Below are 27,930 nucleotides of genomic sequence, written 5' to 3'. Positions count from 1 at the left end.
TTACCCAGGGACCTTTCCCCAGTTCTCAAATTGATCCCCAATCCTCAGCCAACACTCACCCTATTCTCAAGCCCTAGAGGAAAGGAGGTGGGTCAGACATACCAGTTTTTAGGCAAAGCTAGACCCCAGGCTCCTCAGTTTTCCACCCGGAGGAGCCTGCGGTGCTGCAGAGGCAGCACTGCTGAATGTTTGGTTTTGCCATGGGAACCTGGGGCCCAACTGACCAGGGATGTTTGACTAGGAGGAATATTCTCTTTTGACTAGGATATTCTCTTTCCTCTTTTCCTGGAAAATTGAGATGTTTCTTTCCTACTAAGAATTAAGGCTCATAACTGATCTCTGTTTGCCATCATTTCTGGAAATCTTGGCTCAGAAGTTGCATATATTAGCAATAAAGAGGAAAGGGTTAGAATGGAAACCTGCAGGGCCTATTTTAGTAACTGGTTGACTACTGCTACTCTTTCCTGCACTAGGGCCCTAGCTGTTCCCTGGCAGCATTCAAAGCCAACATGTGGCAAGCAAGGGCACCACATGTACCCTTACTGGAAATTTCATCTATATCTGGGTCCTTATGAAAAAAGAGAGAGCATGTGTGTGTGTGTGTGTGTCTCTGTCTCTGTGCTTATGTTTCGTGGGCCAGCAATAACAGACTCACAGTACCTAACCTTTTCTTAAGTGGGCCCATACATTGAGGGATGACCGTGATACCTCTGCTTATGAGTCTCTGTCCCTTGAAACATTGATGTTATCACTTGCAGTTCCTTTTCTGGTTTTATTTGGAACACAAGGGGAATAAATGGATGTCCAAAAAGGATACACCATGAATAGAAATAATGAAAACTTGCTCTATGCCACCTGTCTGTTTAATCTTCAGCAAATTTTTAATGAGTGCCTATTATGTGTTAGCTAATCTATCCTGTGGGAATATAACCATAATACACACTGATGCCAGTTTTACTTAGCAGAAGCCATTTCACAAGTGCACTGTAGACATAGCTTAGTGTATGCGTTAACATTATCTATCAAGAATTGCTAGAGTATACATTGTTTGGGGGATTGCAGGGCCGAGTCTTTCATGGCAGCTCTGACCACAGTAAGCTCCCCAGAATAAGTATGGATATTCTTGTTGTGATTTATTATCAATACTTGCCAGCCCTTAGTGTGAGGCTCAAGGCCATAAATTACATCCTGTTTCTGCTCTTTGTTTCTGTACCAGGTCCAGGCTGAGGTTCTCATCCAGTAAAATTTCTCCAGCACTAAGTGTGACTGAAGCACAAGACAAGATTCTTTATTGTCTCCAGGAAGGCAATGTGGTAAGAACCAAAACCCAGAGAATGTGAGGCAAAAATATTTGAGATGTTGGTCCTGCAGTTTACAGGCAGTTGAGATATTCTCTAAAGTCAGAAATGTCCTGCTAAATGACTTAATCAACGTTTGGATCTCCAGCTTTTATGCTAAAAGTATTTTCTCTAAGTGGTTTGGAATTCCTACCAGTTCTGGGTTGGCAGGTTGGCTTCTCAACCATGGTGGGTTTCGGATAATGGATGACAAGATAAGAAAGAAAGCTAGTTCCTGGAAAAAAAAATGGATGACCAAAAATGGGTGCAGAAATGATAATCCCAGGGCAGGCCTGTTTTACTTGCAACTTCGGTAAAAAATAAAATCTTTCCTAAAGGAGTCATAGCATCAGTTGGGTTTTATACCCAAGGTACTTATGCAGGGGAGAGGCAGGGAAACCTAGAGTGCTGCATTTGCTCCCCTACTGTCAGCATTCCATATGTGATATGCCACTGACTATTTCTTAGGAGTCTGAGACTCTATCCATGTCTGCGATGGAATCTTTTATTGAAAAACAGACAAAGTTACTGGAAATGCAGCCATCAAAAGCCCCAGAAAAAGATCCTGAACAACCTCCCAAAGGACGTGTGGACAGTTGCGTGTCAGATGCAGCTGTGCCAGCCCAAGACCCCAGCAACAGCGATCCAGGTGAGTGGCGAGGTCTCTGCTCCCATGGAGAAGGGAGCCAGGGTGGCATCCACTTGGTACTTGGGATAGTTGGAGTTTGTAACTTTGATTTCTGTTCCATTCAGCTGAGCATGCTATGTGTTGAACTCCAGTGTTGGAGGTGCTGTGTTGGGGCACAGAGATGAGTAGTACATAGTTGCCACAGCGGAATCAAGCAGCAGAACAGGGCACAAACACAGGAAGTTCTAATCCAGCAGGATGAGATCATGCTGATAATATTGATAACTCATTAAACTTATTTTTGGCATGCTTTGGCATATCAGACTCTTGCATTTCTTAGAAACTTTCTTCCCTTAGTGTCTCAGTTTCCTGGTTTCCTTCATGCCTTTCTCGTGGCTTCTTAGTCCACTCTGTTGGCTCCATGATCCACCTGCCAGAGCTTGATTTTTGGCTCGCTGTCCTTATTCTACACACTCTTCCAGGGTGACTCCAGCTGTAGTGTTGGCTTCAGCTCTAACATGTGTGTGGTGATGCCTTAAACATTGAATATTGTATATCTTCACTTGGACATACCACAGGGCAACTGAAATGTAACGTGTTCAAGATGGAAATTGTCTTTTTTCCCCAGATCTATTCTTTTTATCTTTATTTACTGCCATGGCAGATGATACCACCTAGTTACCCAACATAAAGTAGGGAGGGAGAAGAGGTGAAAGCTTTACTTCCTCCTTATATGCATTGGAGGCAGAGCAATTTTGCCTTCCAGGAGAAGAAGAGCAGATGTGTACTCTGTAGAAGAAAAATTCAAAGCCCTAGATATTAATCAGCATGGTTACTGAACAAGAACTTAAAATAAATATATCAGTTCCATCAAGATAAAGCCCTCTGTTGAGAATAAAAGATCACAAAATCTTGGATTCAAAACTGGGGAAAAAGCTGATTTCACTATTCTTTCTGAGGTGCCCATGAACAAATCACCTGACATCTCTTCTGAGGGCCTCAATTTAAGTCTGTGAAAAATGGGGTTGACAGCCCCATCCCTTCACACATCTCACAGTTAACTAAATGAAGTGATATGACAGTGAAAGCATCAGAGAACTCTAAGAGACTGTAAAGATGGTGGGGGGCAGGGGCAGTGTGGTAAGAATATCATTCTAGGCAAAGTCCAGCCTGTACATGTTGAACATCATATCTCTAGAGGGATGGTTTAGGCCTGAAACCCTTCTTCTATCTCTGAGAGACTCAAAATGCTCATATGATTATAAAAAAAAAAAAAAAAAAAATCTACCATTTTCTTTAAGGCGACTGACTTGGTGGTACCTTGTTTGCTTTCTTATTTTTCACTGCTGTAACTAATTGTTACCACATGGTGGCAGCTCCAAGCAAATGCTAAACCTGAGAGAATCATACAATTGAGGACTAAGGCTCAGGATGATGCTGTCTCCCAAGGAATGCAATATCCCATCTTTGAGAAGATGATTAGAAATCACACAACATATCAGCTCCCAATCCTTGCAATACAAACAGAAAAGAAAATATGTATTATATAGGGTTAAGAGGGAAGTATGATTCAGTTCTAGTAGATCTGTCCAAATCAGAAGTCATTCATGTTCAAGGAGAGGTTGGGCAAGGTGATCCAGAGAATATCCGTTTGTCCTACACTAACAAAGTCATTGTTGATATTACTTATAATATTAATCACAGCAGTGGCACCAGATATCTCAGATCCATTCTGTAACATCACATACTTGGAGGCAAATCAGACGTGACACTGGAACCCCAGGACAGGTTTAAACAGCACATGCTTCCTTCCACAAAATACATTTGTTCAGGAAACCTTAGTTTAGCATGGGTATAAGCTCATTTGTGGCCCTTACAGTCTTTGAAACAGGAAAGAACGTAGTAATTGTTATGGCATTTTACCAGAGGTGTGGTGTTCTTCCTAGAACCACATGTTATCAAAATCAGACTGAAGCCTCCTGAATCCTAACCCCACAGCTCTGTGTAATGGAGGTTTTTCAGGAAAGTGAATGCCAACTCTTTCCCCACTTCTGCCACGGTGTTTCCATAATGCTTTGTGGGGGCGAGTGGAATGCAAGGTTGGAAAGAGAGGAGGCCTTGCCAGTTGCACTTAGTCACTAGTTGTGATTTTCTTTGGAACAGAAAGTATTCAGCATCCTGGGGAAATACAGAAGAAATAGAAACTAAGTAGGCAAAATAAGTGCATGGGTATGTGTGTGTGTGTGTGTGTATATATATATGTATATATACACACATATATATATTTAGCAGATATATATATAATTAGAAGATATATATCTTTTAAAAACATAGAAACATTTATTAGGTTACAATATCAGGAACATTAATAAAAATTGTAAAGAAATGCTGAGCCTGTCACTGAACCTTCTAGATATGAGTTAAACCTCTTTTGATTTGAATGTAGAGGGATTGCAAAAATACCAGATGATTGGCATGAAGGTAGAGAGACACAGGTGCCACCAGTACCTTGAAAGATGTTCCTCAAGTATGAGTCTCTTCTGAGTTACTGCTGATGCCATTTTATCCCTCAGGAACAGAGACAGAGTTAGCTGACACAGCCCTGGATCTGCTCCTCTTGCTACTAACAGAACAGTGGAAATGGCTATGTACCGAAAACATGCAAAAGTTTCTTCGTCTTATCTTTGGGACCCTAGTTCAAAGGTAAGACTGCTGAATTCTCCCTCACATCAGAATCTCAAGTTGCAGAGAAGGTGGATGTGATGCTGAATAGTGTCCAGGGAATCTGCAGCCGTAAGAGAAGATAGATTCTCTGTTACAGGGGTTACAGGGATGAAAAATGCCTTGAGAGTATCAGAAAGCTTTTATTGACTACCTTGTTGTCTACAATTTGAAAGTGAGACTGTAAGACTTCTGGCATAATGTACTGAGTTGCAGACACTGTGTGTGATCCTAAAATACTTAGCTGAACTCTTCCTCCTCTCAGTTTTCCACCCAGTTATATCCTCCAGCCCTGCACCTCTCACTTGGTTATGGTGGACATTTGTCTCAACTGACATTATGTCATCACCGTGATGATAAACAGTGGGAAAGAAAAGGAGAAAACAGATCAGTGCTCTTGAAATAAAGATTGTTTTCTCTGAGAGGGGCATAAATATTCCCAGCTGAATTACTGACACAGGATGGTAAAGAATAGAGGGAAATTTGGATTTGCAAGTTGGCTTTTCTAATCCAGTCTTTGTAATCCTCACACCATTTGATCTCCTGAAAGATTTGTACACAGGTGGAGTTTTTAGCTGCTGACTTTCTAACTATGGAACTGATGTAAGCTTTGTTAACCTGAAGTAGGCCAGAAACACTCTCTCTGAGCCAGGCAGACACACGCAGTGCTTGGGTTTTGGCTACTCTTGTTTTGAACTCCCTCTTATGAGACGTCCTGGCACATCCCAAAGTAAGAGGAAGCCAAATGCTGACCTTCTCTTAGCATGAGGCTCATGCTAACAGGTCAGTCAAAAAATACATCCTTATAAAAAATAATTATGTATCTATTCTTTACCAAGTCGAAAAGTTATTAACAGCAAGCAATTAAATCTCCCTTTTCTAAGTTATGTAGGATCAAGGAGGTTTAATAAAATTGAATCATAAAGAGACCAAGTGAAAGAAGATGATGCACATCTATATTTGCTAAGCGCTTATCTATGCCAGCGCCCAATCTCCATTTACATGGATTTTTTTATAGTGGTCAAGTGAGGTAGGTAGCCCCATTTTACAGAATGAGAAAATAGAGCTTGGCAAAGTCAACTAACATGCCCAAGGTCGTCATTAGTAGCACACTTAGAATTTTAAACCAGATTTGTACAACTTCAAAGCCAATGTGCTTTTTTCATGTATCTTGTAGCCTTAAGACTGATGTCCAAGTGAAACCTACATATAAAATGCTGACTGGTCTTTGTCCCTTTAAGCTTTTCCCCTTGTTCCTACTCAGTATTCAGCCCTGCCACTAGAGTGCCTTTTTCTGAAAAACAAATCTGAACATATATTCTGCACTTAAAATCTTTCAGTAGTATCCTATTACCTACAAAAGTGGTTTTTCCAATATGTGTCCTAGAGTTCTAGGGTTCTGCAGAAGTGCTTCTGAAGCCAACTTAGAAGCTCAGGGAAAACTGAGTGGACCATGACCCAACCAAAGAAGTTCCACTTTGATCAGTTTAATATACTGGGGCTCTAGGTAACGCTTTGTTTGAAAAGGGGCTCCACTCTGTTTAAAATATGCATTTATTTCTTTATATTAAAATTCCACCTCCTTTCTTACTTGGCATGATCTGGTTTCAGTCTTATTTTTCATTTTCCACCGTGTAAACGTCCATCATTGCCTGAATATTCTGTGGTCTTTTACCCCCAGGCCTTTGCTCGTCTTCCTGTATCTGCCTTCGAATGGTCTTTCTCTACCTGTTATTTCCCTGTTCCTTCCATGTGTTCCTAACTTTTCCTCTTCTTGTCTGCTTGGCCTACTGCAAAACATTTTTCATATATTAAGCATAAAATGTCATTTATTCTGTGAAACCTTCTGTAGCATCTGCTGTCTTTCCCCCAGAATTAAGGAGTCCTCTTCTCTAACTTGCAAAGTTTTGATAATAATACTTGTCACAGTGTGTTTATATAAATGATCTGCTTTTCCTACACTAGTGGTTGTCAACTGGGGTACACTTTTGTCCCCCAGGGGACACTTGCCATTATCTGGAGATATTTTTTGTTGTCACAACTGGGAAGGAGATGTGGGATGCCTACTGGCATCTAGTGGGTGTAGGCCAAGGATGCTGCTAAACATCCTGCAGCTACACAGGACAGTCCACCATGCCAAACAACGTGAATTATCCTGCCCAAAATATCAGTGTTACCAAGCTTGAGAAATGCTGTGTAGACTATTAGTTCTTTAAGGACCGGAACTAGCTTTGTCTCCCCAGCAGCTTATACAGGGCCTGGACATAGTAGGTACTCATTAAATATTGAATAAAGAAATAAACATTTCCCTTCCCAGTACCTTTACACTTGAAAGTATAGTCTCTTTAGTTTTATTCTGTCACCTCTGGATGTCACTAATTAGGCCTTCATTTCTCTTCTTCTTTTTTTGGACTTCCCTTTGCTAATCTTCTAAGTGGTTTAAAAAAACAAAATGAGAAGATCCCAAAACTAGCTAGTATGTGATCTAATATGACCCCTTCTCCTTGAGGTCATTTACATGACAGATTGGTTTCAGAACACAAGAAATTATTCAGTATGAGGATAAAAGTATAGATGAGTTAGGAGAAATTCAAAAAAGATTGAGATCCTTATATAAAGGGGGTAGGAAAAAGTTGACCTGAAGTTTGAATAACTCAGAATACTCAAGGGTTTGGGCTAGTCCAGATAAAGGAGAAATACCTATATTCTGGGAGTTAGAGAATGATCACAGAAGTACTTTTTCATGTAGCCAGGGCCCTGGGAGATCTAAGGCAGAAAAGTTAAATACGAGGGAAGCAAGCTCCAGGCGCGTGGCAGACATGGAAAAGACAGGGCTCATTTTAGAGTTCAGAGCAGAGGCTGTGAGACTTCTTTCTTTTTCATTTTTCATATATTGAGGATAAAATGTCAATATATGAAATATCAGTGAGATGGGATTTCATTCTGTCGCCCAGGCTGGAGTGCAGTGGCACTGTAGTCATAGCTCACTGTAACCTCCTGGGCTCAAGCCATCCTCCCACCTCAGCCTCCCAGGTAGCTAGGACTACAGGCACACACCTCCGTGCTTGGCTAATTTTTTAAATTTTTTGGTTGAGATGGGGTCTCACTATGTTGCCCAGGCAAGTTCCTCACCTTTCCATTCCTATCCCTGACACTCCCCAACTACAACCACAACTCCAGTGAGCTGGGTAAAGTCTGGTGAATGCAGACTAGCAAAACCCAAATGTAGCTCATGCCATAAAGGAAATGAGGGAGAGGGCTTACAGCTGAATTTCCCTAGACTTTCTCCTCTTTTCACGTTCTGACTTTTTGTTTTTGGTTTTGTCTTATTCTGTTTTATGGAAAAGCATCACTATTGTGATGGGAAAAGTGGGAAAACTCTGAATATATTTGGTGAATTTGAATGAAGCCACTGTGAATATTGGGCAAGAACAGCATTTTGCGGCTAGTTACTTTTGAAAAACTTATTGTAACTATGGCCTGTTATCTTTGGCTCATTGTACATATTTCCAGGTGAAGATGTTTTATACATGTTCAGTTACCTCATATCCCTTCCTGTCAACAAGTTCTTATATCTAAGAATACAACTTTATCCTTAGCCCATTTGGTTTTGTATTAGCTGCAATGAAAATAGGACCACATCTGGTTAGCAGTCTCCTCACCCAAGCTTCCACAGACTAGAATTAAATGAAGAATCTCATACTTCTCTGTTTGAGGCCATTCATGTATCCCTACAAATCATTTTTCCCATCTTTTTAATGACATTTTTGGCCCTCTTCTGAAGTACCTTATAGCTGGTTTCACAGTTTTCCTGAAGCCTCCTTAAGATAGGAAGCTAGAAGTCATGATATCTAAAGAAAGAACCGGTTCTTCCACTAGAGCTTCCAAAGATCTGGCACTGGTGGCCCATGGTCTCATACCTGCAAGCACCCTGTGCATTATAGACATGGAGCTAACACATTTTAGCATTCAGAGTGTAAACGTTGGTAATCTCGTCAGCATCAGCACATTTGCTGTCCAGCAAATGTTTATCGAGAGTTGACTTAGTACAAATACTGTACTGAACACTGTATGCACATGCTGTTCAAAAGCCGCAGTTACTTTTGCACCAACTTAATACCATTTAATTCCTCCAAGTCCTGTGAAAGCGGTATTATGACCCTCATTTTAAAGACAAGGAAACTAAGGTTTATAAAGAATGTGGGTTATCTAGTCAAAATCACAGGGTTAATAAATATCACAAGCAGAATTTGAACCCAGGTTTTTCTGATTTATAGCTGTGATGATTGTCTAAATTTCAGGATCAGATCTTTGCCCTGCAATTCAGCAGGATAAAAGCCAACCCAAAAATCTCTGTCTCCAAGTACTGGAGATTATCAGGCAGTTTGTAGAATCCAAACTGCATCTCCGTATCTACACACTTGCAGCTAACCTAAGGGCAGTCCTGCAGTCTAAAGACAGCCCATGTTACTATCCCTGGGACAGTTGCAGGTTTTAATTTTAAAAAGTGGTGTATGCATTGCTGCATGCTTCAGCTTTATTTGCTTTGGTAAGCCAATATGCTGGAAACTTGACATCTCCAGAGCTGCAGCACCTCTCCACTGTACCCCCTGCATCTCCCACAAGAGGCATGATATGAGGTCCCGTTGCCTCCCATCCCCATGACTGCTGCCTAGGAGGCTACATGTTTGTCCTCCCTGAAACCACGGGTAGCTGAGCCATATGCTTTTGCAGGGTACTTGGGTTCTCTTCCTTTAAGTTCCGTGCTTAAAAGAGCAGGATAGTTGGTGTTGGTGCCACACGTGGTACTGCCACTTCTCTAGTTATTTAGAACTCACTGCAGTTTGACCATCAGGGATGCTATAGTCACCAGATTTGAGTGCATCTCCTCCTTAAAATGTCCTCATGTTCCAACCTCCAGTATTATTATCCCCAAGCAGGCAAGTTTATTCCTTTGCTTCCAACTTTGTGTACCCATCTTGCAACTTTAAAAGACCTGTGTACATTACTGCCTTGGACGCCATAGACTTCTGTCAAATTATAAGCACACTCTCTATCCTGCAAAGGAAAAAAAAAAAAAAACAGAGTAAGTTCGACCTCATAACCCCTCCTTCTAAGCCAAAGTTGGAAGAGCTCTGATCTGAGCCAGGCTTATAAATCTCCGTTGATTGTTGATGATGTGGAGAGAAGTGGGAGGGGAGCTGAAGAGAAGTTAGATGCCCAAAAAAGGCATTGTTAAGTCAAAGGGAAGTCTTGCATGCATGTGCGCCTAAGCTCATGTGTCAGCTTCTGTGCTGGGAACATCCAATTATGTAACAAGAAACACTCCTTATTTGGAATGAGAGACAAAGGGAGGGGAAGGGGAGAGCGGGTAGCAGTCTGAGCCAAGGAGCAAATCCGGCTTGTGCAAACTCTGCTCATGCCCGAAAACAGAAGAAACTTGAAAATATCTCTGCAAACATCAGAATCAGATTTAGCAAACTGGGCAAGTACTCAGAGTTAGACTGGGTTGGAGGGAAAGAGGAGAGATACACTGTGCTGCATTGATGGTAGGGGGTTTGGGGCAGGAAGATCCAGCCAAGGTAAGGGGTAGGATTGGTGTGGAGTCCTGATGGAAAGTGAAGGAATGAGAAGAAGCTGGACCGGCGCCCTGCCTGGACACCCAGAGCAATGCCACGATAAAAATAGGAACCATGCCAGCAGCAGAATGCGTGAATGCCACGTCTGCGGCGCTGCCCTCCCCATGGCCCCAACGATGGCATCAGACCTGTGTCAAAAGGGCAGCAGACACATTCCTGGCATCTGCGTCAGGATTTCTCAGTTAAAGAGGGAGTGTGTGTGTGTGTCTGTGTGTGTGTGTGTGTGTGTAAGATAGAGACAGTGTGTGTGTGTGTGAGTGTTGGGGACATGTGGGAATGGAATGGCTTGGCAGAAAGCCGGGGGGAAAGGTTCTGGCAGAGGGGAGCGTGAAGTGTGTAAAGTTAGGAAGTATCCAGAGAGGAAGAAGAAAAGAAAGAGTGTGCAGGTTTAAGGAGTCCAACAAGCAGGGGACCCAGGAGAAACTTGATGGCAAGCTCTGGACCTTACACCAGACCTTGGAATCACTTTCTTAGAGAAGATGTCTCTCTCTAAACCATCTCCTAGGAAAGGCCAGGAGAGCTGCGGCAGAGTCTGGGAGCACTGGAGAGTGCTGTGCTGCAAGGCGCAACGTCCACCTCCCTAAGGACAGCTGGGAAAGGTTGACCATGAACCCTCTTGCTTCCACTGTTCTCTTAGAACGCTCCAGAATCAAGGTGCTTTCTGAGTGGAACTCTACTTCCAGGGCCTCTTTCTTGGTGGGCATGTCTAACTAGCAGGTGGATAACAGTTCTTTGTGACATTGGTTATTTCTTAAGAGAACCTCCAGGTCTGCCACCAAAAGGGCACGAGTAGTTGCAATGGGAAAGGAACTGACGCTTATTACAATATTAATACCAGGAAAGCAGCTATGTACTGTTTATGTTAATGTTCAATTCTATGAGATAGACATATAGTTCTACATTTCATAAGTGAAGAAAATTACATTCAGGTAAAATAACGTTCCCAAAATCATAAAAGTCGTAACAACCACGCCTTAAGTTTCCACTTAAGTCATCCTGGCCTCAGAGCTCATGTGTTTCCCACTGCTCTGCCATGCTTCCCCTCCGTGGAAGCTTTCCCACAAAGCAGTGGCCACTAGAATTGGGTTCACCTGAAAGTTCCCTTGCCATATTCCCATCTAGCCTCTCTTGATTTCCATCCAGCTGGTCTCAGGGACACACGCATCTGATGGTAGCATATAAATTATTTTTGTCTGCATATTCTGATTTTATTTTTAAAGCACTTCTGAGCCAGAGATTGTCTCTTAGCTATCTCTATTTATATGCTATTCACAATCAGGAAAAGATTATCAACATTAAGACTCAGAGTTTCTCAGGAAGCATAGATTACAGTTTTTTCCTTTGCTGTGTAACGTTTTCTTCCAGTTCAGCTCTGATGCCTGACTGTGTCTTATACCCGATCTCTTCCTATGCACAGCTTTTCTAGAAATACGCATACTTTTGCAAGACCCCCAAATACAAAATTAACTCAAGCTCAGTCTTCAGAATTCTCGGTTATTTTCTGGCTCTCCAGTCATTGGCTTGGGCTGTTTTTAGAGGTGCTGAAATTAATTTTTCTCATTGATGGCTTTGCTCAGATTGTACTGTGGCTCCCTGGGAAGGAGTACTGCTTGTCCCAGGCCTCTTCCATTAGGCCATGCCAAAGGGAAGCTCTTGACTTCTATAGACTGGGCCGGGATGGGCCCTAGCAGTTTCCCCTGTCATATGAGTGGTCTGCCTGTCATATTTCTTGGGTATCACTTATTCTACACCCATCTTAGGATGAAGACATCATGCCTTTCCTGTCACATAGTGACAGTCTCTACTGGAATATATCTTTGAGATTATAGCAGGTAGATGGCAGCTGACAGCCGTGTGCCTGTGCATTGCATTTGCATTTCTGTGTGTGTGTGCTCTTGAAGTCTCATATACTCAAATAGAGGTACAAAATTGCTCATTGTAAAAGTTAACAAAAAACAGAATATCATGAGGTATTTAAACCTCAGAGCCTTTTTTTCCAAGTCAGGTTCTTGGTGTCTCTTGCCCATCTGTGACTGCAAACAGGAACCTAAGATTTTGACATTTTGATGACAGCTTTAGAATGTATGTCAGCATCCTGAGGGCAGGGACTGTGTCTTATTTACCATTATATCTTCAACACCCAGCCCCATGCATAGAAGGCACCTAGTAAATTTGTGTCAAATAAATGAACACAGAAGATCACACGTCATTCTACTGGAGGCAGTCCCTCTGCTTATCACTATTAAGAATCTTAGGGTTTCCTCAACAGTGCTGGGGGACCAGAAGCAAAATGGAAACTGAGTCTTTCATTCCCTCCACACAGGGCATACCCAGATCTTCAGTTAATTGGGGAATTCTGATTCCCAGAGCCATGGTACGGCCTAAGCAAAGAGGTTTGGGGGCCCTTCAGGCCATCTCCCATTCTAATGGCTCTCTCCTTTCCAAAGAGTGCAGCGCCCCTCCCCAACCTGGGCCTCCCAGTATGAAGCCCCACCGAGCCTGCCCTCTCTGGAAGCATCTCCTGCTGTTGTACTTTCTCCACCTCTTTCCTTCCACATGGAAAGCAAGAACTTGGACTTTGAAGTCAGATCTGAATTCAGATCTTGCTTTGAGGCTATGTGACTTAGAACAAACCACTTAACTTCCTTTGCCTGTTACTGTCGAAATAGAAATCATAGCCTAGTGCATGAAGTTCTTTGGGGGGATAAGAGATAATTTAGAGGTAAATGTTAGAGAGGCTTTATAGAGGAAGGTATAACAGCTAGATCTTGTGAGATAGGTGTCATTTAGACTGGTTTAGGCTAAATAATATTCTAGACACTAAGACATTTTTAAAACAGGAGGAGGGGCATTCTACTTTCAAATAAAAAGCAACCTGGAATATTTTTAGCCAGCTTCTTTCTGAATGTGTGTTGCTTTTATTGTTTCAAATAGGTGACAAAAAGCCTACCAAACTGCTGCCGCATGGCGTGGGCACAGGAATTCTCTCTATGGGCACCAGGTGGCGCTGCAGGTTAAACAATACCATTCACTGTCCTTTGAGGAAGACCTGTTTGTTTTGCAGTTACAGGTCCCCTGCCCTGATGTTGATACAGTATATTGAAGCCATTCCCTGGCTTGCTCTACGGTTTAGAGGCCGCTTATCTGCCTACTCCTTAGTGCCAGTGACTTTTAGATAAGCCCTGTTTCTTTGATCTTTCACCCTTCTTCCTTCTGTTCTAATGCGTCTTCAGCATATGCTTGCTTCTCTGAGTGGTGTGGATGACCAGAAGTTGCCCCTTTGAGTGGATCCCACCCGTTAAAAATTCAGTGCTGGAGCTGATTCATTCAGAACAGAGTGAGCAGAACAGAGTCTGTGGTGATGAGACCAGCTAGACATCTGAATTGCAAGAATTTTGTTAACATTCTGTATAAACTACTTGGACCTATATTCAGGGTCTCCTGTGATCCTAAAATCTTATACATTATGTATTCACTAAGATGGAGATTGTCAGTGCTGAATAGCCCCGATGTTAGGAATCTTATCAACCTGTTACATAATCAAGGACATTCCCTATTGCTTTCGGCCATGGATGGAGACCGTTTGGCTCTCCCCCATTAACTTGGTTTTGGAGAAGCAACCATATGTTATTGCTTACTTTTGATCTTTACCTCTGTCCTTGCAGGCTTCTCCAAGTGCCCTTTGGAGAAGTAGAGCTATTTGGTACTGGAGCAGGGAGGGAGTTGGGTAAATTGGTGGGAAATATACTTTAACTCTAATATAATGCTGGCCCCGAAAGATTTCTCGGAGAGGATTCAGCCTTCCTGGGAGGGAGGCTGGTGTGCAAATGCAGCATCAAGGTAAGTTCCTCAACACCTGCCTCCTCTCTCCCCCAGGTTTCCTTTTTGTTGTTTTTCCAGTTTTATTTATTACTCCTCTGTGTTTTCTACCCATAGTCAGTGCTCCCAAAGTTCCTATTCTGTGGAGATTCTGGAGTTGCCACTTCGGTGTCCCTACGTCCTTCATAACGGGATAGATGGCCTTCTACTTGGAAAGGTTTTACAGTTCAGCCTGTAGACAGGGAACTGGAAATACTTTTGGGTAGCTCTTCTACACCAAGGTGATGGTGTTAATGATAGTCACTTTTCCTTCTCCTCTACACCCCTCTCAGTGTTTTTTCTCTTTGTTTATCTTGGGCATCTGCTTCTCATATATGTATTCTTTATTCTCCTCAAGGCTGGTCTTTTCCAGCCTCCTGTAGCCATTTTCACAGCATAATTTGAAGTCCTCCCATGTCTGCTGATTTAAATAAATCCCTAATAATTTTCTTCCAAATCATGGCTGAGCACACTCTAAATCTGTTATCCGTAATATTTGCAGAAATTTGGAGGTCAGCCCCTTCTGCGAGCACATCATTACTTATCACTTCTGCCTCCTGCAACCCTTCCCTTCCCATCCTCCTTTCCTGTGGTGGGAGTTGTATGTGCAGAGCAGAACAGGGAGATCTCCCTGTGAGGTAAAGCCCCCGTGAACAATAGGGACTCTGGTTGTCAAGACGACCACTAAATTACTGCCTTCTTCCCTCTTTTGTGTCTTGCCTTTCTTCCTGGTGCTTCAGCACTAAGGGTTTTGCTCCCTCTCCCTGCCCTTTCTCCTCCACGGACTCAATTTTCTTCTGAATGGGTGGCCATTTTAATTACCTTCCCCCTTCCCCACCCCACCTCTCTGCCCTTGCCCTTGCTGCTGAGAAAGGCAGGCTCAGGATAACTACCTGGGGACTGAGAATGAGCCAGGCTTGCTGTTCACACGGGGACAAGGAAAGAAGAGACAGAGACATTTGGATCCTATAGTCTCTGCAGTGAAAGTTTTATTGGTTGGTACATGGAGGTCTGGTTTTAGGAAGGATTCGGAAATAGAGTTTTCATATTATCCAAAACCCCCTGAGGCCTCGTCCCAATTTTCTTAACTACTCAGTACCAAATGCTTTACCCGTTTCAGTATTTCCTTCCCTGAGCCTGCCAGGAAGAGTAAGCTTTACAAGTGAGAAAACTGAGGCATGAAATGCAAAGCTTACTCCAGATCCTGCCATCATTAGTTCGCTGAACCTGGTTGAATTTTTACAGAAGGTCTGAAGTAGTCTTTTTCTCTTTTACATGTGCAAACACACAAGCACTTTTAGAAATACTTTTTATTTTTCTTATTTCATCTTGATGATAACTTTGTGAAAAAGGCAAGGCAAGAATTTGCCCATTTTATAATGAAGGAAGCCAGAGCTCAGAGAGTTTGTTCAACTTTTATGTGGTTAAGCCAGGTTCAAACCTGTCTGTCGCTTTTCAGTGTCATTTTTAAAGTCTGTCAGTCCTGATTTTCTCAGAACTGGATTATAGTATGTCGATAGCAACATAGTATGGGGCCAAAAAAAGGTTGACTTGAAAGACTTCAGAGGCACACTAGATTTGTGTATAGAAAACTTTCAGATTGACTGGGCGCAGTGGCTCATGCCTGTAATCCCAGCACTTTGGGAGGCCAAGGTGGGTGGATCATTTGAGGTCAGGAGTTTCAGACCAGCCTGATCAACATGGTGAAACCCCGTGTTTACTGAAAATACAAAAAAAATTTGCCGGGCATGGTGGCGCATGCCCTTAGTCCCAGGTACTCGGGAGGCTGAGGCAAGAGAATCACTTGAACCCAGGAGGTGGAGGTTTCAGTGAGCCGAGATTGCACCACTGCACTCCAGCCTGGGCGACAGAATGAGACTGTCTCAAAAAAAAAAAAAAGAAAAAACTTTCAGATTGAAATCTTAAACATGTCACAATACTCAAATATAGAAATTTTTAGAGCTTTCCCTTTACAATCAGTCTTATTTATCCTAAAAATACACAGACCCCAAGTGTCTTTTTCTCATTCTACATTTGTTAGAAAGGTAACCTGACCTTTGCTTTTGGTCTTTCCTCCCCCATTCTGCTACCTTCCTCTCTTTCCTTCTTACTAGTTTCAAATAATGGGTTGGAATCAATTCAATGCTGCTCCATCCGTCAGAGGCACTTCCCAAAATACAAGTGTGACTCATAGTCCTCATAACCCCCCTTTGCTTTTTGTTTGACTTTCAATCTCTTCTATCCTCTGGGCCTATTTCCCAGGAAAATTGACCAAACATAAGCTACTGGCAGCTGTCTCTCTCCTCCAGAATTTATAGTGTGAGATAAGAAGCATGGCTGACCCACTCCCTTGCCTTCCAGCTCTCTTCCCTTCCAGAGGAATGCATAGCCAGGTGTGAATGCCCATTTCATGGATTATTCTTAGTTCTAGACCACCTGACTTATTACCTAGCATACCCGTTACAACATCAGCTCTATCGCTGGTGTATTAGCCCACAGTTTCATTTTATTATTAGCCTAAACAAAAGATTATTAGGAAAGTAAATCTGTCAGACGTGTATATAAACATATATGGAATGCCAAATACAAAGGATTTTTATACTGTCCATGATTTTTTAAAATCTATAATTGTCTTCCTCTGTAAGCATGAATAATTAAGAGCTCAATGTTTTTGCTGTTGTAAGTATTGGGATGTATGCTTTCTGCAGAACCTATTTTGAACTGTGTGCCATGCTTTAAGACCAGTGTTTGTCCCATATACAGCATGAATTCACTTAGTAACCAATATTTATTGATTGCTTTCTCTGTGGTAGGCACTTCGTTAAGTGATCAAAATACAAAAAAAAAAAAAAAAGACCCAAAATCCCTACCATAGGAAGTGTGATATCCAATTGGAGGTGCAAACTTATAAATAGGAGTTGTAGTATAAAATCAGTGCTTTGAAAAGAACTCTATATGTGATTCAGAGAAGGGATTTATCAATTATGAGAGGTGCAGGGAAGGCTTATAGTAGATGACATCAGAGATGAGATTTAAAGAATGTGGGGAGTTGCCAGCGGACAGTGAGAGAGAGAGAGAGCATTCAAGGCAGAGCAGTAAAACAATATAGTGTATTTGTGGTACTCAAAGAAGTTAGTATGATTGATTAGGAATATATGATATGCAAGAATAATGGCTGATGATAACAGTGAAGAGTTTAAAGGGAGTCTGCTCATTCAGACTCCTGTGAGTCATTCCAAGAACAAAACATTTGTCACTCATTTGATAGGAAACAATTTTACAAAACATAAACAGATGATGACATGAGCAAATTTGCAATTGAGAAAAATCATTTAAATAGTGCTGTGGAGGATTAATTAATTGAAGGGGCCAAAGTTAGAAACAGGAAGACAAATTAGGGAGGAGTTTCATTGATAGAAAAGGTGATGAGGCATTCAACTGAGATCATTGCTATAGAGATGGTAAAGGGGTAATAGATTCATGAGATATTGAGGAGGTAGGATCACCTATATTTAGTGACTATTTAAATGATTATGTGGTGTTGGATTAGGGTTGAGAAAAAGACAAATCAAGAATGACTCACACAGTTTTCCACCTTGCCGATTGAGAAGCATAACTAAAAAGATGGGGTAATATCTTTCTGAACAGCATATCGGGGTTGTGGTTAAAATCCTGTTGCTTACTAAAGTAATAGATTAGTATCTACTCTGATTTATATAAAAATCAATGATGCACCCAGAGAAGCCTGTACTATATCTCTAATAATTTTGAGATTCTTTTTAGTAGAAAACTTAAGGCCCAGATTATATTTTCAACTTTTTTTCTATCTGTAAGTTTCTTTAGAAGAAAAATGAAAACAGAGAATGAATAGCTAACCTTGTAGCTGGTACCAAGGCAAGGTTTTTAGATTTTCTGTGCCATGACGTATGATTATTCACATGGTGAACTTCTGACCACAGACAGAATACAACTCAAAAATAGTAGAAAGAATGTGTTTGTCAGCAGACCATCAACCCAGTGAAGAGTAAGACATTGACAAAAAAATTCAGATAAAGTTAAAACTGGATATTGAGAAAAACAGCTGACACAGAAAGGAAAGCAGAGCTAGATGGGAGTACTGGAATTCACAGGAGCGTAACAGAATGAGATAAAAACTGTTTTACATGCTGTAAGAACAGATTAACTTAAAATTCACGCCTGAAGGTATCACTCAAAGTTTTGCAACAGGATTGATTCATTCAGTAAATATTTGATTGTTTATTTGTGAATGACACTATTAAATGCTAAAGGAGATGTCAAAATGAATTACATAAGATTTCTGCCTTCAAAACCTTAATAGTCTTTTTCTGGGGGGTCAGGGGGCATTTACAAGAAGCTCAACCAATGCTTTGAGTAAATGAATGAACAAATTAAACACACATTTCCAGTGAGGAAGAAAAAGAGTCAGCATCAAATGAAACCAGGGTAGTTAACTGCGATCAGATTCTAGGTGAACATATTTAAAAAATAGAAAGAGGGGACACATACTGAACAATGCAAAAATAGTAGTAATAGAACTAATAAGAACAGGGTCCAGTAAGCTTCAACTCAGAAGGAGCTGAGGTTGTAGATAAATATTAAGGGAAAAGACTTAGGTGAAAAACACATACACATGTCACATGTTACTAACAAGAAAAAATATATGTAGGTAATTGTTTGGGACAGATGCTGTAGTATTAACTGATTACATGGTGAAAGCATTTATTCATTCATTCAGCAGTGAATGAATGGGTCTATTATTTGCTAGGCTGTTTTCTATTTTCTTTGTCAAGGAAAATGGCCTAGCAAGAAGAATTGAACAGACATGATTAAAGTAGAATTGGCGACCAAAATAGAAATGAAAATAATAATAGAGCACGTAACCTATTTTAAAGTTTGTACATTTAAACCTGTACATGGCCTAGATGAATTATATCCCATGAAACTTAACAAATTTATATTTAACATTAAAGACCTAAGGTCATTAAGAAACATTGCCATGTGTCCATATGGGTTAGAGATGCACAGATATCTTGCCTTTTTTAAAAATGGTTAAAGGTTCTTGACCCCAACATTTATTTCTGGAAATTTCTGAAGCAGATGACGAAATAGATGTTTGTGAACATTTGGGAAGGGCAATGGGGAACCCTAGAAACCATTATGGGTTCAGTAGGAGTGTGCCCTGCCTGATTAGCATGCAGTTGTAGTTACATTGTGTATGGATTCCAACAAGTTTTTGCCATAATATCCATATGGACAGAATGGAATATGTTGCCTGCATTATAGTACATTTAAGTAATTTGTGGCTAGTCGAGTGTCTTTAGCCCAAGGGTATTAAATAATATCATAAACTGATGCCATCCTAGAGGGAAATTTCTAGTAATAGAGCACTGCTCTTCATCTTATCCTGATCAATTTTTTCATCAGAAAATTTGCAAGTAATTCTAATCTTAGAGGAGTAGTTAAAACTCTAGATGATGAAAATTAAGATTCAAAAACATTTAGAAAACTTAGAATGATAATCTAAAGCCAACAAGATGAACTATAATTTAGATTTTTTTTTAATTGCACAAATACAGAAGGGCAAGACTATACTTAACAGAGGGGCACACGATTTTTTTTTTTGTAATGTACCTGTGTGGACTTAGGATTTTAGCTGGCTGAAAACTCAATATGAGTCAGTGCTTTTGACGTGTGTGCCAAAAAGCTAACACAATCTTCGGCTGTATGAGAAGTATAGTATCTAAATCTAAAGGAAGGCTCAATCCCCTATATTCTTTGCTGGTCAGGTCACATCTCAGAGCTGTTTGGTTCTGGGCACATCATTTTAAAAGAAAAGCTAAGCAGCACACCCAGAGGATGGAGCCAGGTTGAGGAGTGGTTCATTTCTCTCCTTCTTTCATCAGACATTTATTGAGTGTCTTTGAGGTTGGCAAAATCACGGATGTATGGGATGTAGAAGAGACATAGGGGAGAAATAATAGCTGAATTTAAAAATGCAAAATGTTGTCTTTTGGAAGAGATTTAACCTAATATCTGGTAACTCCAGAGAGTAGAACTAGGACCAATGACTAGAATTTATTAACACAAGGAGGCCGATTTGGGTTGGCAAGGTTTAAGAAGCATCTTCAATGAATTTAGATTATGCTTTTAAGGAATTAAGCCACTTGCCTGAGGTCACATTGCTAATTGGGTAGCAGAACTAAGATAAAAGCCCAAGTTTCTGGATTCACAGGACCCAACCCTTGTCTATGCCGTTATATTACAGAGGAGGTTCCTGCTTTGGGAGGAGACTGGATAAAATAACCTCTAAGTTTCCTTCCAACTCTCAAGTTGTATGTTCTTAGAAGCCACTTGATGTAAAATATTTCCTTTTGGTGCCCAGTGCTTTCATATGTAGAGTTGGTGAGACTGGAAAAACCACTGAGGTTGAACAGATGATTTTTTGAAGTTCCTTAAGAATCCTTCCATTTTTTAATACATATTAATTTTATGTCTGTGATGTGTACATTACTAATCAAAAACAAAAACTGTTTGTGGCTAGATATAAATGTATGGAACTCAGATTCTTACATTGTGGTATTTAGGAGAATGTCAAGTCTTCCCTGGAAGTACATGATTCAAAGATGTGGATCCATGATTTAAAACATGAAAGCAAAAATCAGAGAAGAAATTGTGCCAACTCTGAGCCATTTTAGATTTCACAGTAGTATTGGGAGAAAGAAGTGGTAGTTTCTTGCCCTCGGGGTTCATTTCCTCCTCATTCTTCCCCAGCACTGGGCAGGAAAGGATGGTGACCTAGATACACAGTCAGAGGGCAGCAGTGTTGAACTTTCTCAGACACAGCTGAGTAACTTGGGTCTGGATAGTTACAGGACAGAAGCCTAGAGCTGAGAGCTGACAGGGGAAACTGTCTATAAACACAAGAAGGGGCCATGGCAGGAAGACAGAGGCCTGGGAACGGCATCAGAGAGAAAAGAAGTGTAACTTTTATCAGGTGTGAAATGGGCAAAAACATTTTGTTTAATGAATAATGTCCTGAATCTACACCATCACCTCCAAGACCTCCTTTCTCTCCCACCCTATAGATTGCTGCTACTGATTGGATGAGCCAATACTCATACTTATGTGCTAGGACTGGCAGTACAGAACACAGTGTTCATGGTTGAGGCCCCTGCAAACATTTTACAGGGTGCTTGGGTGGGTGGAGATGGGGAGCATTTCCAGGAAGCTAAAAATGTGGCTTGGGCTTCTCCTACTTTCTCTCGGAACTCCTAATTCTTGACACTGCATGAGTGGTTTCAAACTTTTTTTAAAACTTCAACCTACAGTAAAAAATGCATTGTACGTTGCAGCCCACTATGAGCATACACATAGGCACAGGCGCATACACACATATGCATGCACGCAGATCTGATATATACATATATATGTACATACATACGAAACAAGTGTCTCCAAACATGAGATGCCTTTTTATGTTATCACAAACAACAAAACAGATGATATGACCTCTAATGATGTCCAGCCCACAGGTCGAAAAACATTGCGCTACAACCATGAGGTTTAAAATGACTGTGAAAGTAGCCTGATACAATTATATCCAGAAGTCCCTGAGTCTAAGGCAGTAATTCTCAACTGGAGCAATTTTGTCCTCAGGGGACATGCCGCAATGTTTAGAGACATGTTTGGTTGGCAAAACTAGCATCTAGTTTGAGGGGAGGAGGGGCAAGGATGTTGTGGAATGTTTTATAATGCACCGGAAAGCCCCTATGACAAAGATTTCGCAGTCCAAAATATCAGTAGTACCAACGTTGAAAACCCTGCTCTAAGGGTAATAAAATAAGTCCATACTTCTAATTTACTGAAGGTGTATTTAGGATGATAGAAGCTTTAACTTGATCTTCCTTTTCTGTCTCTTTTCCTTTGAACTGTATTTGGTATCTTAAAATAAGGTTGGAGCATAATTGCCCTTGGATTGTCTATAGAGGTACAGCCAATAGATAAATAGGCTGGAAGGAATGGACCTGTTATTTTCCTTATATTTAGACTGCACCAGGCATTTTTGTTTAGAATATTGTTGTGGATCTTATGAATATTTTCTGTTTTATGATTTTAATATCTTCTTCCCTTTCTCCTCTTCATTAAGCCATACTGATTCAAGACCCTTTCTCACTCAGCCATAGCTGCTGTCTTAGAAAAGAAATGAAGGGGATTTGGCTAATTGGATTAGACATGGTCTCTAAAGCCTTCTCCTTACTCATGAGATTTGATTCTGCTGTTTTGATGGGAAATGACCTTCTACTAACCTTGAAGTGCCATCTTAAGCCCTAGTATTAAACTGTCTCCTTTTTAGTCATTGCTTCATTCCCCTATCTGCGGCTATTTCAGACCAGGTTCCCTTGAACATGGAGTGGATGTGCAGTCCCAGCTACTGACAAGCCCTGATCTCCACATCCTTTCGTCTCCCCTGTCTGGCATAAGGGAAGCTCTTGAATGTCTTGGGGTCAAAATGTGGTTGTGGAGTGGGGTTTTTTGGCCATTTTACGGGCTATTTCTAGGCCCCCTATTAAGGCTCTGAATCATTCAGAGATGGCTTGACACAAGAGACCTGGTTTGGGTTCTTTTTTCTTCTCTTCTTTGGGATGAAGGCAGGATAATAGAAAGAGATATCTCTAAATCAAATATCAGACCTGGAATAGTAGTGGAAAATAAAACCAGTGCTATCTGAGGCTATTCTCTACCATATTTATTTTAGCATATTTACTTCATGCATCTTGTATTACATAAACAATAGCATTTGTATTTAGTAAATGATTTATTATAAGTAATTTCTTTTTTTTTTTTTTTTTGGAGATGGAGTCTCCCTCTGTCACCCAGGCTGGAGTACAGTGGCGTGATCTTGGCTCACTGCAGCCTCTGCCTCCTGGGTTCAAGCGAGTCTCCTGCCTCAGCCTCCCCGAGTAGCTGGGGACTACAGGCGTGCGCCACCGTGCCCGGCTAATTTTTTTTGTATTTTTAGTAGAGACGAGGCTTCACCATGTTGGCCAGGCTGGTCTAAACTCTTGACCTCAGGTGATCTGCCCGCCTCAGCCTTCCAAAGTGCTGGGATTACAGGTGTGAGCCACTATGCCCGGCCTATTACAAGTAATTTCTAATGAACAGTAAGAGAAACGTGTGTGTGTGTTGACCTTGAAGCTTTAGATTTCTGTCAGCCTAATAGTAAATGGTACCAGCAAAGTCCAGAAACTGATGCTGGAAAACCTCCTATGATGTATTAGAGTTCAGACACATAAATTCCATCCCTTCCACTTAAAGAGAGCTCTATAGGGTTACGAATCTCTTTTTAACCTTCCCACTCCTATGATAAGAATAGAAAGATGCAGTGTAGAAATCGCGAGATGAAGAGAGTTAATGGAGAGGAGTTGAGACTTCTGTCCCTTTTAACAATCCTACACCTAATGTCTTTGTCTTCCGTGCTCTAGCCAGTTTCCAAATAAATCAAGCATGATTAGGGGAGTTAATAAAGTTAGATAATGAAATGGTGGTGTGTATGGAGCTTTACCTTAGAGAAGGATGATAGAACCAAAGGAAGGGAAGGTAGGGATGAAAGGGAGAGGAAAGATATTTGGATGAAGAAATCTCCACCTTCTTCATTGCTCTCAAGAACCAGTGGCAGTTGGTTCCATCCAGGTGTTGGGCAAGGCAAAGTATACCAAATCCCTGAATATACAGCCATTTACAACTTAAGAAAGGCATAGTGAGTGATAATAAAGTGTGTCTTAGAAATTGAATTACAGCTTAAAAAATTTAGAGATTGTATTGTGTGAGGGCAGTGGCAGTTGTGGTGGTGATTTTTTTGGTTTGCTCTTTATCATGTTTTCCTTCCAGATTGGCGTGCTCATCATTTTTAACGAGACACCATCGCTCAGAAGTTCTGTGAACAAGAAAGATTTTTGCACTTGGTCTTCTACACAGGCTGCCTGGGACTAGGAAATAAGACCATGCTGAGCCCAAAGGCCTAGGATAAAGCCTCTGTTTGCTGACAGGGGGAAGGGCGGGCAGAACGTAGGCAAGAGGAGAATCCAGGAAAGAGAGCAAATGTTTAAACCATGTGTGGTGCAAGTGTGTGGTTTGTGTCTTTTATCTTCAGAGTGTGGAGAAGAATAAGGAAAGCTGGCACTCTGCAGCTCCCAGGGACTAGAAGTCACTTTCCAAACTCTGTCCCTCTTTGTAGGCCTGGAGGGAGTTTATTTCTGCCAGTTTGTGAAAGTCCTGTTTCTTATATTCCTGGGCCTGACTTTTTCCAGGGCCTCCTGTTGGCCAGTTCTGTGCCTTGTATGTACAGTGCTTGACAGTGTCTTTGTCTCATCAGCAGCTGATACTTACTCAGAGATGGCACTCCTTTTCGTCGGTGAGTTGTGCTTATTAGCTTCCACAAATTTATTTGACTCGTAGACTCATCTTCATCATCAGGTGCTTATTTTTACTTTTCCTACTTTTATGTCTCTCCCCAACATTTCCATTTAGAGTTTGAAAAGCTGTCTTATAGATTTGTATAAGTTTATAAATTTATATTTTGCCACATGATAAAATTCATTTTGCATCCCACACATGGACATGAGACACTTAATCACCATGCAAGAGAACAAGGAGGATATCCTTGTCCTAATGCCATGTGAGGTCCTGTCCCCATCAGATAAATTAATGTTCATTCAAAAGAATGTAACTCTTGCTTTGTAAGACATGCCAGAAGATGGCTGAGGTACCTAGGCTTGCTGGCATGTTACAACATGTTCAGTCTAGGAAGGATCATGTGGCTAAAGATTTTAGTTTGCAAGACTTTGCCCCTCTCCCTCAAGACAGTTAGATGAGACCCTAAGACACATCATTCTCCTCAGCAAAAATTGCAGAAGTATACATGGCTTGAGGTGAAAAAAGGAGACCTTGGGTCACTTAATCCCCTGCAGAGAAGCCGATCAGGTCATTGCAGCCACCTCCCTCTAGTGACCCTCTTACATAAACAGGAACAGGAATTCTTGCTACTGGATCCCTTTCATCAGGCGTCTTAGGCTCACTGAATGAAAAGCCCTATAAAAAGGAGATGCGGCCATAATAATAACAAATACGATCGTGATGGCTATTTTGGACAAGAACAGCTTTGTGCCACTCTTGATCTCCATCGATGGCTGCCATTCTTGCCCTGCTATTACCTTACACACTTCCTATTCTTAGAATCAGTTGTGAGCCTTGGGCTTGGGGGATTGCAGCCCTCATGGCTGGAATGCCCAGCTTGAGTGGAATGCAGACTGTCTGGCAGAGTGGAGGTTAAATAAAGTTTGCCTTGGCAGCCCCCTCTGCTCTTGGATGAGTGACAAGTGACTCGAGTATAGGAGCGAGGAGTGATGGCATGAGCTGCCATGTGGTGCAGGATCAAACGAGTCTTCCGTGCATGAATAGAAGTGGTTGATTGTCCATCCATGACCCACACAGCTATGTCAGTCTTAAATGAGGTGGGTGAAGGGGAGGCCTCAACAGCCTTGAACCTCACTTCTGACCATATCACTTTGAAAAAAATGCAGGAACAGATCAAGAATAACGTTGAACCACTTTCTAGGTTTCCAGCTGAACTCCAGATTTGGTATATCTTCCCCCTCATTTTTGACTCATTTTTGAAAGTAAGATAAAGGGAAAATTTTGACTCATTTTCGAAAGTAAGACAAAGGGAAAATTTTTCATTGAAATAAGAACAGTTATCAGTCAGTCAACCATTTCTTGAGCACCAAGCACGGCGGGGAGTTTTTTTAAAGTACAAGACACAGAACTCTTACAGCTTATAATTTAGTTGAAGAAGTAAAGCTATAAACACCTTTAAAAAGATTCATATTCCAAAGTAATTGTTCCAGAGCTACCTGCCAAAGGAGGTCTATGGAGAAGGAGAGCACTTCCAGCTGTGATGGTCAAGGATTTCATGGAGGAAGTAGGGTTGAAACAGGTCTTGCCAGAAGGGCAGACTTGAGACTTGCTCTTCAGGCCAGGCGAGAAGAGGCCCTTGTTAGTGAGAGAACTATTATGAACAAAGGGCAGATGTAGGAAATCCCTAAGACAGTCATGAGGACCAGAAGATATGGCTGGGGAGGTAGAGAGAGGAATTTGTATAAAGATTGCTAAGTCCGTAGCTGTGAAGTCTGTGTGTACATGTTACCAAGAAGGTTATGATGCTTCCCGTCAGAGGAGAGCTAGAAAGATAATAGGTGCTGCCTTGCCAGAGGAGAGTTGGGAAGGTATAGGTGCAGGCTCACCCAGAGACCGAGGCCCTTTTAGTGTTCTGTTCTGTAAAACTTCTTGTACGGTAGATGGCACATAGTGAACGCTCCATAAATAACACGATTCTTATTGTTACTCATCTTCAAATTCTGTTATCCCAGGCTGTTGAATTGTCTTGGTTTGCTTTGCAAGAGTCAGTGCTGACTTTGTCCTGTTCTGATTGCTCATGTAATTCATGGTATCTTAGTCTGTTTGGGCTGCTATAACAAAATACCATAAACTGAATGGCTTATAAACAACAGAAATTTATTTCTCACAGTTTCTAAAGGCCGGGAGGTTCAAGGTCAAGGTACCAGCAGAATTGGTGTCTGGCAAGGGCCCTTTTCCTTGTTCATAGACAGCTGTCTTCTCCCTGTGTCCTCATATGGCAAAAGGGGTGATAAGTCTCTCTCAGGTTTCTTTTATAAGGGCATTTACCTTTGCCCCCATGACCTAATCACCTCCCCAAAGGCCCCACCTCCTACTGCCATCACCTTGAGGGTTAGGATTTTGACACACGAATCTGCAGGGGAACATAAACAGTCAGTCCGCTGCCTTGTTATTTCCTTTCCTTCAGCTTTATCTAAGCTTTCGTCTCTCTTCTACCACAGGTGGCTAGAGGTGCAGGTAGCTAATTTAACAAGTCCACAGCGCTGGGTGCAGTACCTCCGGCTTCTTCAGGAGTCCATCTGGCCTGGTGGAGTTTTGCCTAAGTTTCCACGGCCCGTAAGGACCCAAGAGCAGAAACTGGCTGCTGAGAAACAGGCTTTGCAGAGCCTGATGGGAGTCCTCCCAGGTAATTGGACCAATGAGATCAATTATACCAATCACATTTCTCTTCCATTCTGCTTTGCCACCATTACCCCTGCACCTTTTCCTGTTTGTAAAAGGGCCCCGAATGTGGCTAGATTCAAAACTCTGCTGACCCATCATTTCCCAGGCTAATAGGAAAATGAACAGGGCTGCAATTCTTTTATCCATTGCTCAGCTGATGCCAAGGGAATGGAAAGGAACTCTACAGCTGCACCCTAAATACTAGGTGACAATCCTGCAGATATTTAGGTTAATAACTTTCTCTCTACCTGCTGGCAGGTCTGGGGAAGCTCTGCCTGCAGGGACAGGTCTCAGAGCCATTTCCAGGAGATGAAGACTTCAGATTCTCTGCCAATTCATAGCATTTTGGGACCAAGGAAGAAAATCACATGTCTCACAGAAGCTCCAACTTAATAAATTGCAGCCATTGAGTATGGTACATGGCCTTTAGCAATAAGTTAAAACAAAATCTGAGAAGGTTGTTTTTCCTTGCATTGTGTTTTTAGAGGGCCAGGAAGGCAGTTTGTTGCCTATGGCTGTGATAACCAGGAAACAATTGTGAACTTAGCTCTGGACAATCAGTTTTATTTACCCTTATTAATTATAACTC

At 41.5% G+C, this 27,930-nt stretch overlaps 1 protein-coding gene across 4 annotated transcripts in view; it reads left to right on the top strand.

The window, feature by feature from the left end:
* The window catches only part of SNX19 (sorting nexin 19), a 50,274-nt gene that overhangs the window by 8,607 nt on the left and 13,737 nt on the right, over nucleotides 1-27,930 (top strand). For 3 of the 4 annotated variants that reach the window (XM_003819860.5, XM_024930808.4, XM_008973275.4), the window contains 4 exons: nucleotides 1,217-1,313; nucleotides 1,806-1,986; nucleotides 4,539-4,668; nucleotides 27,119-27,303. In XM_003819860.5, coding sequence (XP_003819908.4) covers nucleotides 1,217-1,313; nucleotides 1,806-1,986; nucleotides 4,539-4,668; nucleotides 27,119-27,303 — 593 coding nt within the window. The remainder of the gene's footprint in view (nucleotides 1-1,216; nucleotides 1,314-1,805; nucleotides 1,987-4,538; nucleotides 4,669-27,118; nucleotides 27,304-27,930) is intronic. The other variant, XM_024930807.4, reaches the window with a different exon arrangement.

This window comes from Pan paniscus, chromosome 9, assembly GCF_029289425.2.
Source record: "Pan paniscus chromosome 9, NHGRI_mPanPan1-v2.0_pri, whole genome shotgun sequence".
Lineage (NCBI taxonomy): Eukaryota > Metazoa > Chordata > Mammalia > Primates > Hominidae > Pan > Pan paniscus.
This window is presented reverse-complemented; position numbering and strand designations above follow the sequence as displayed.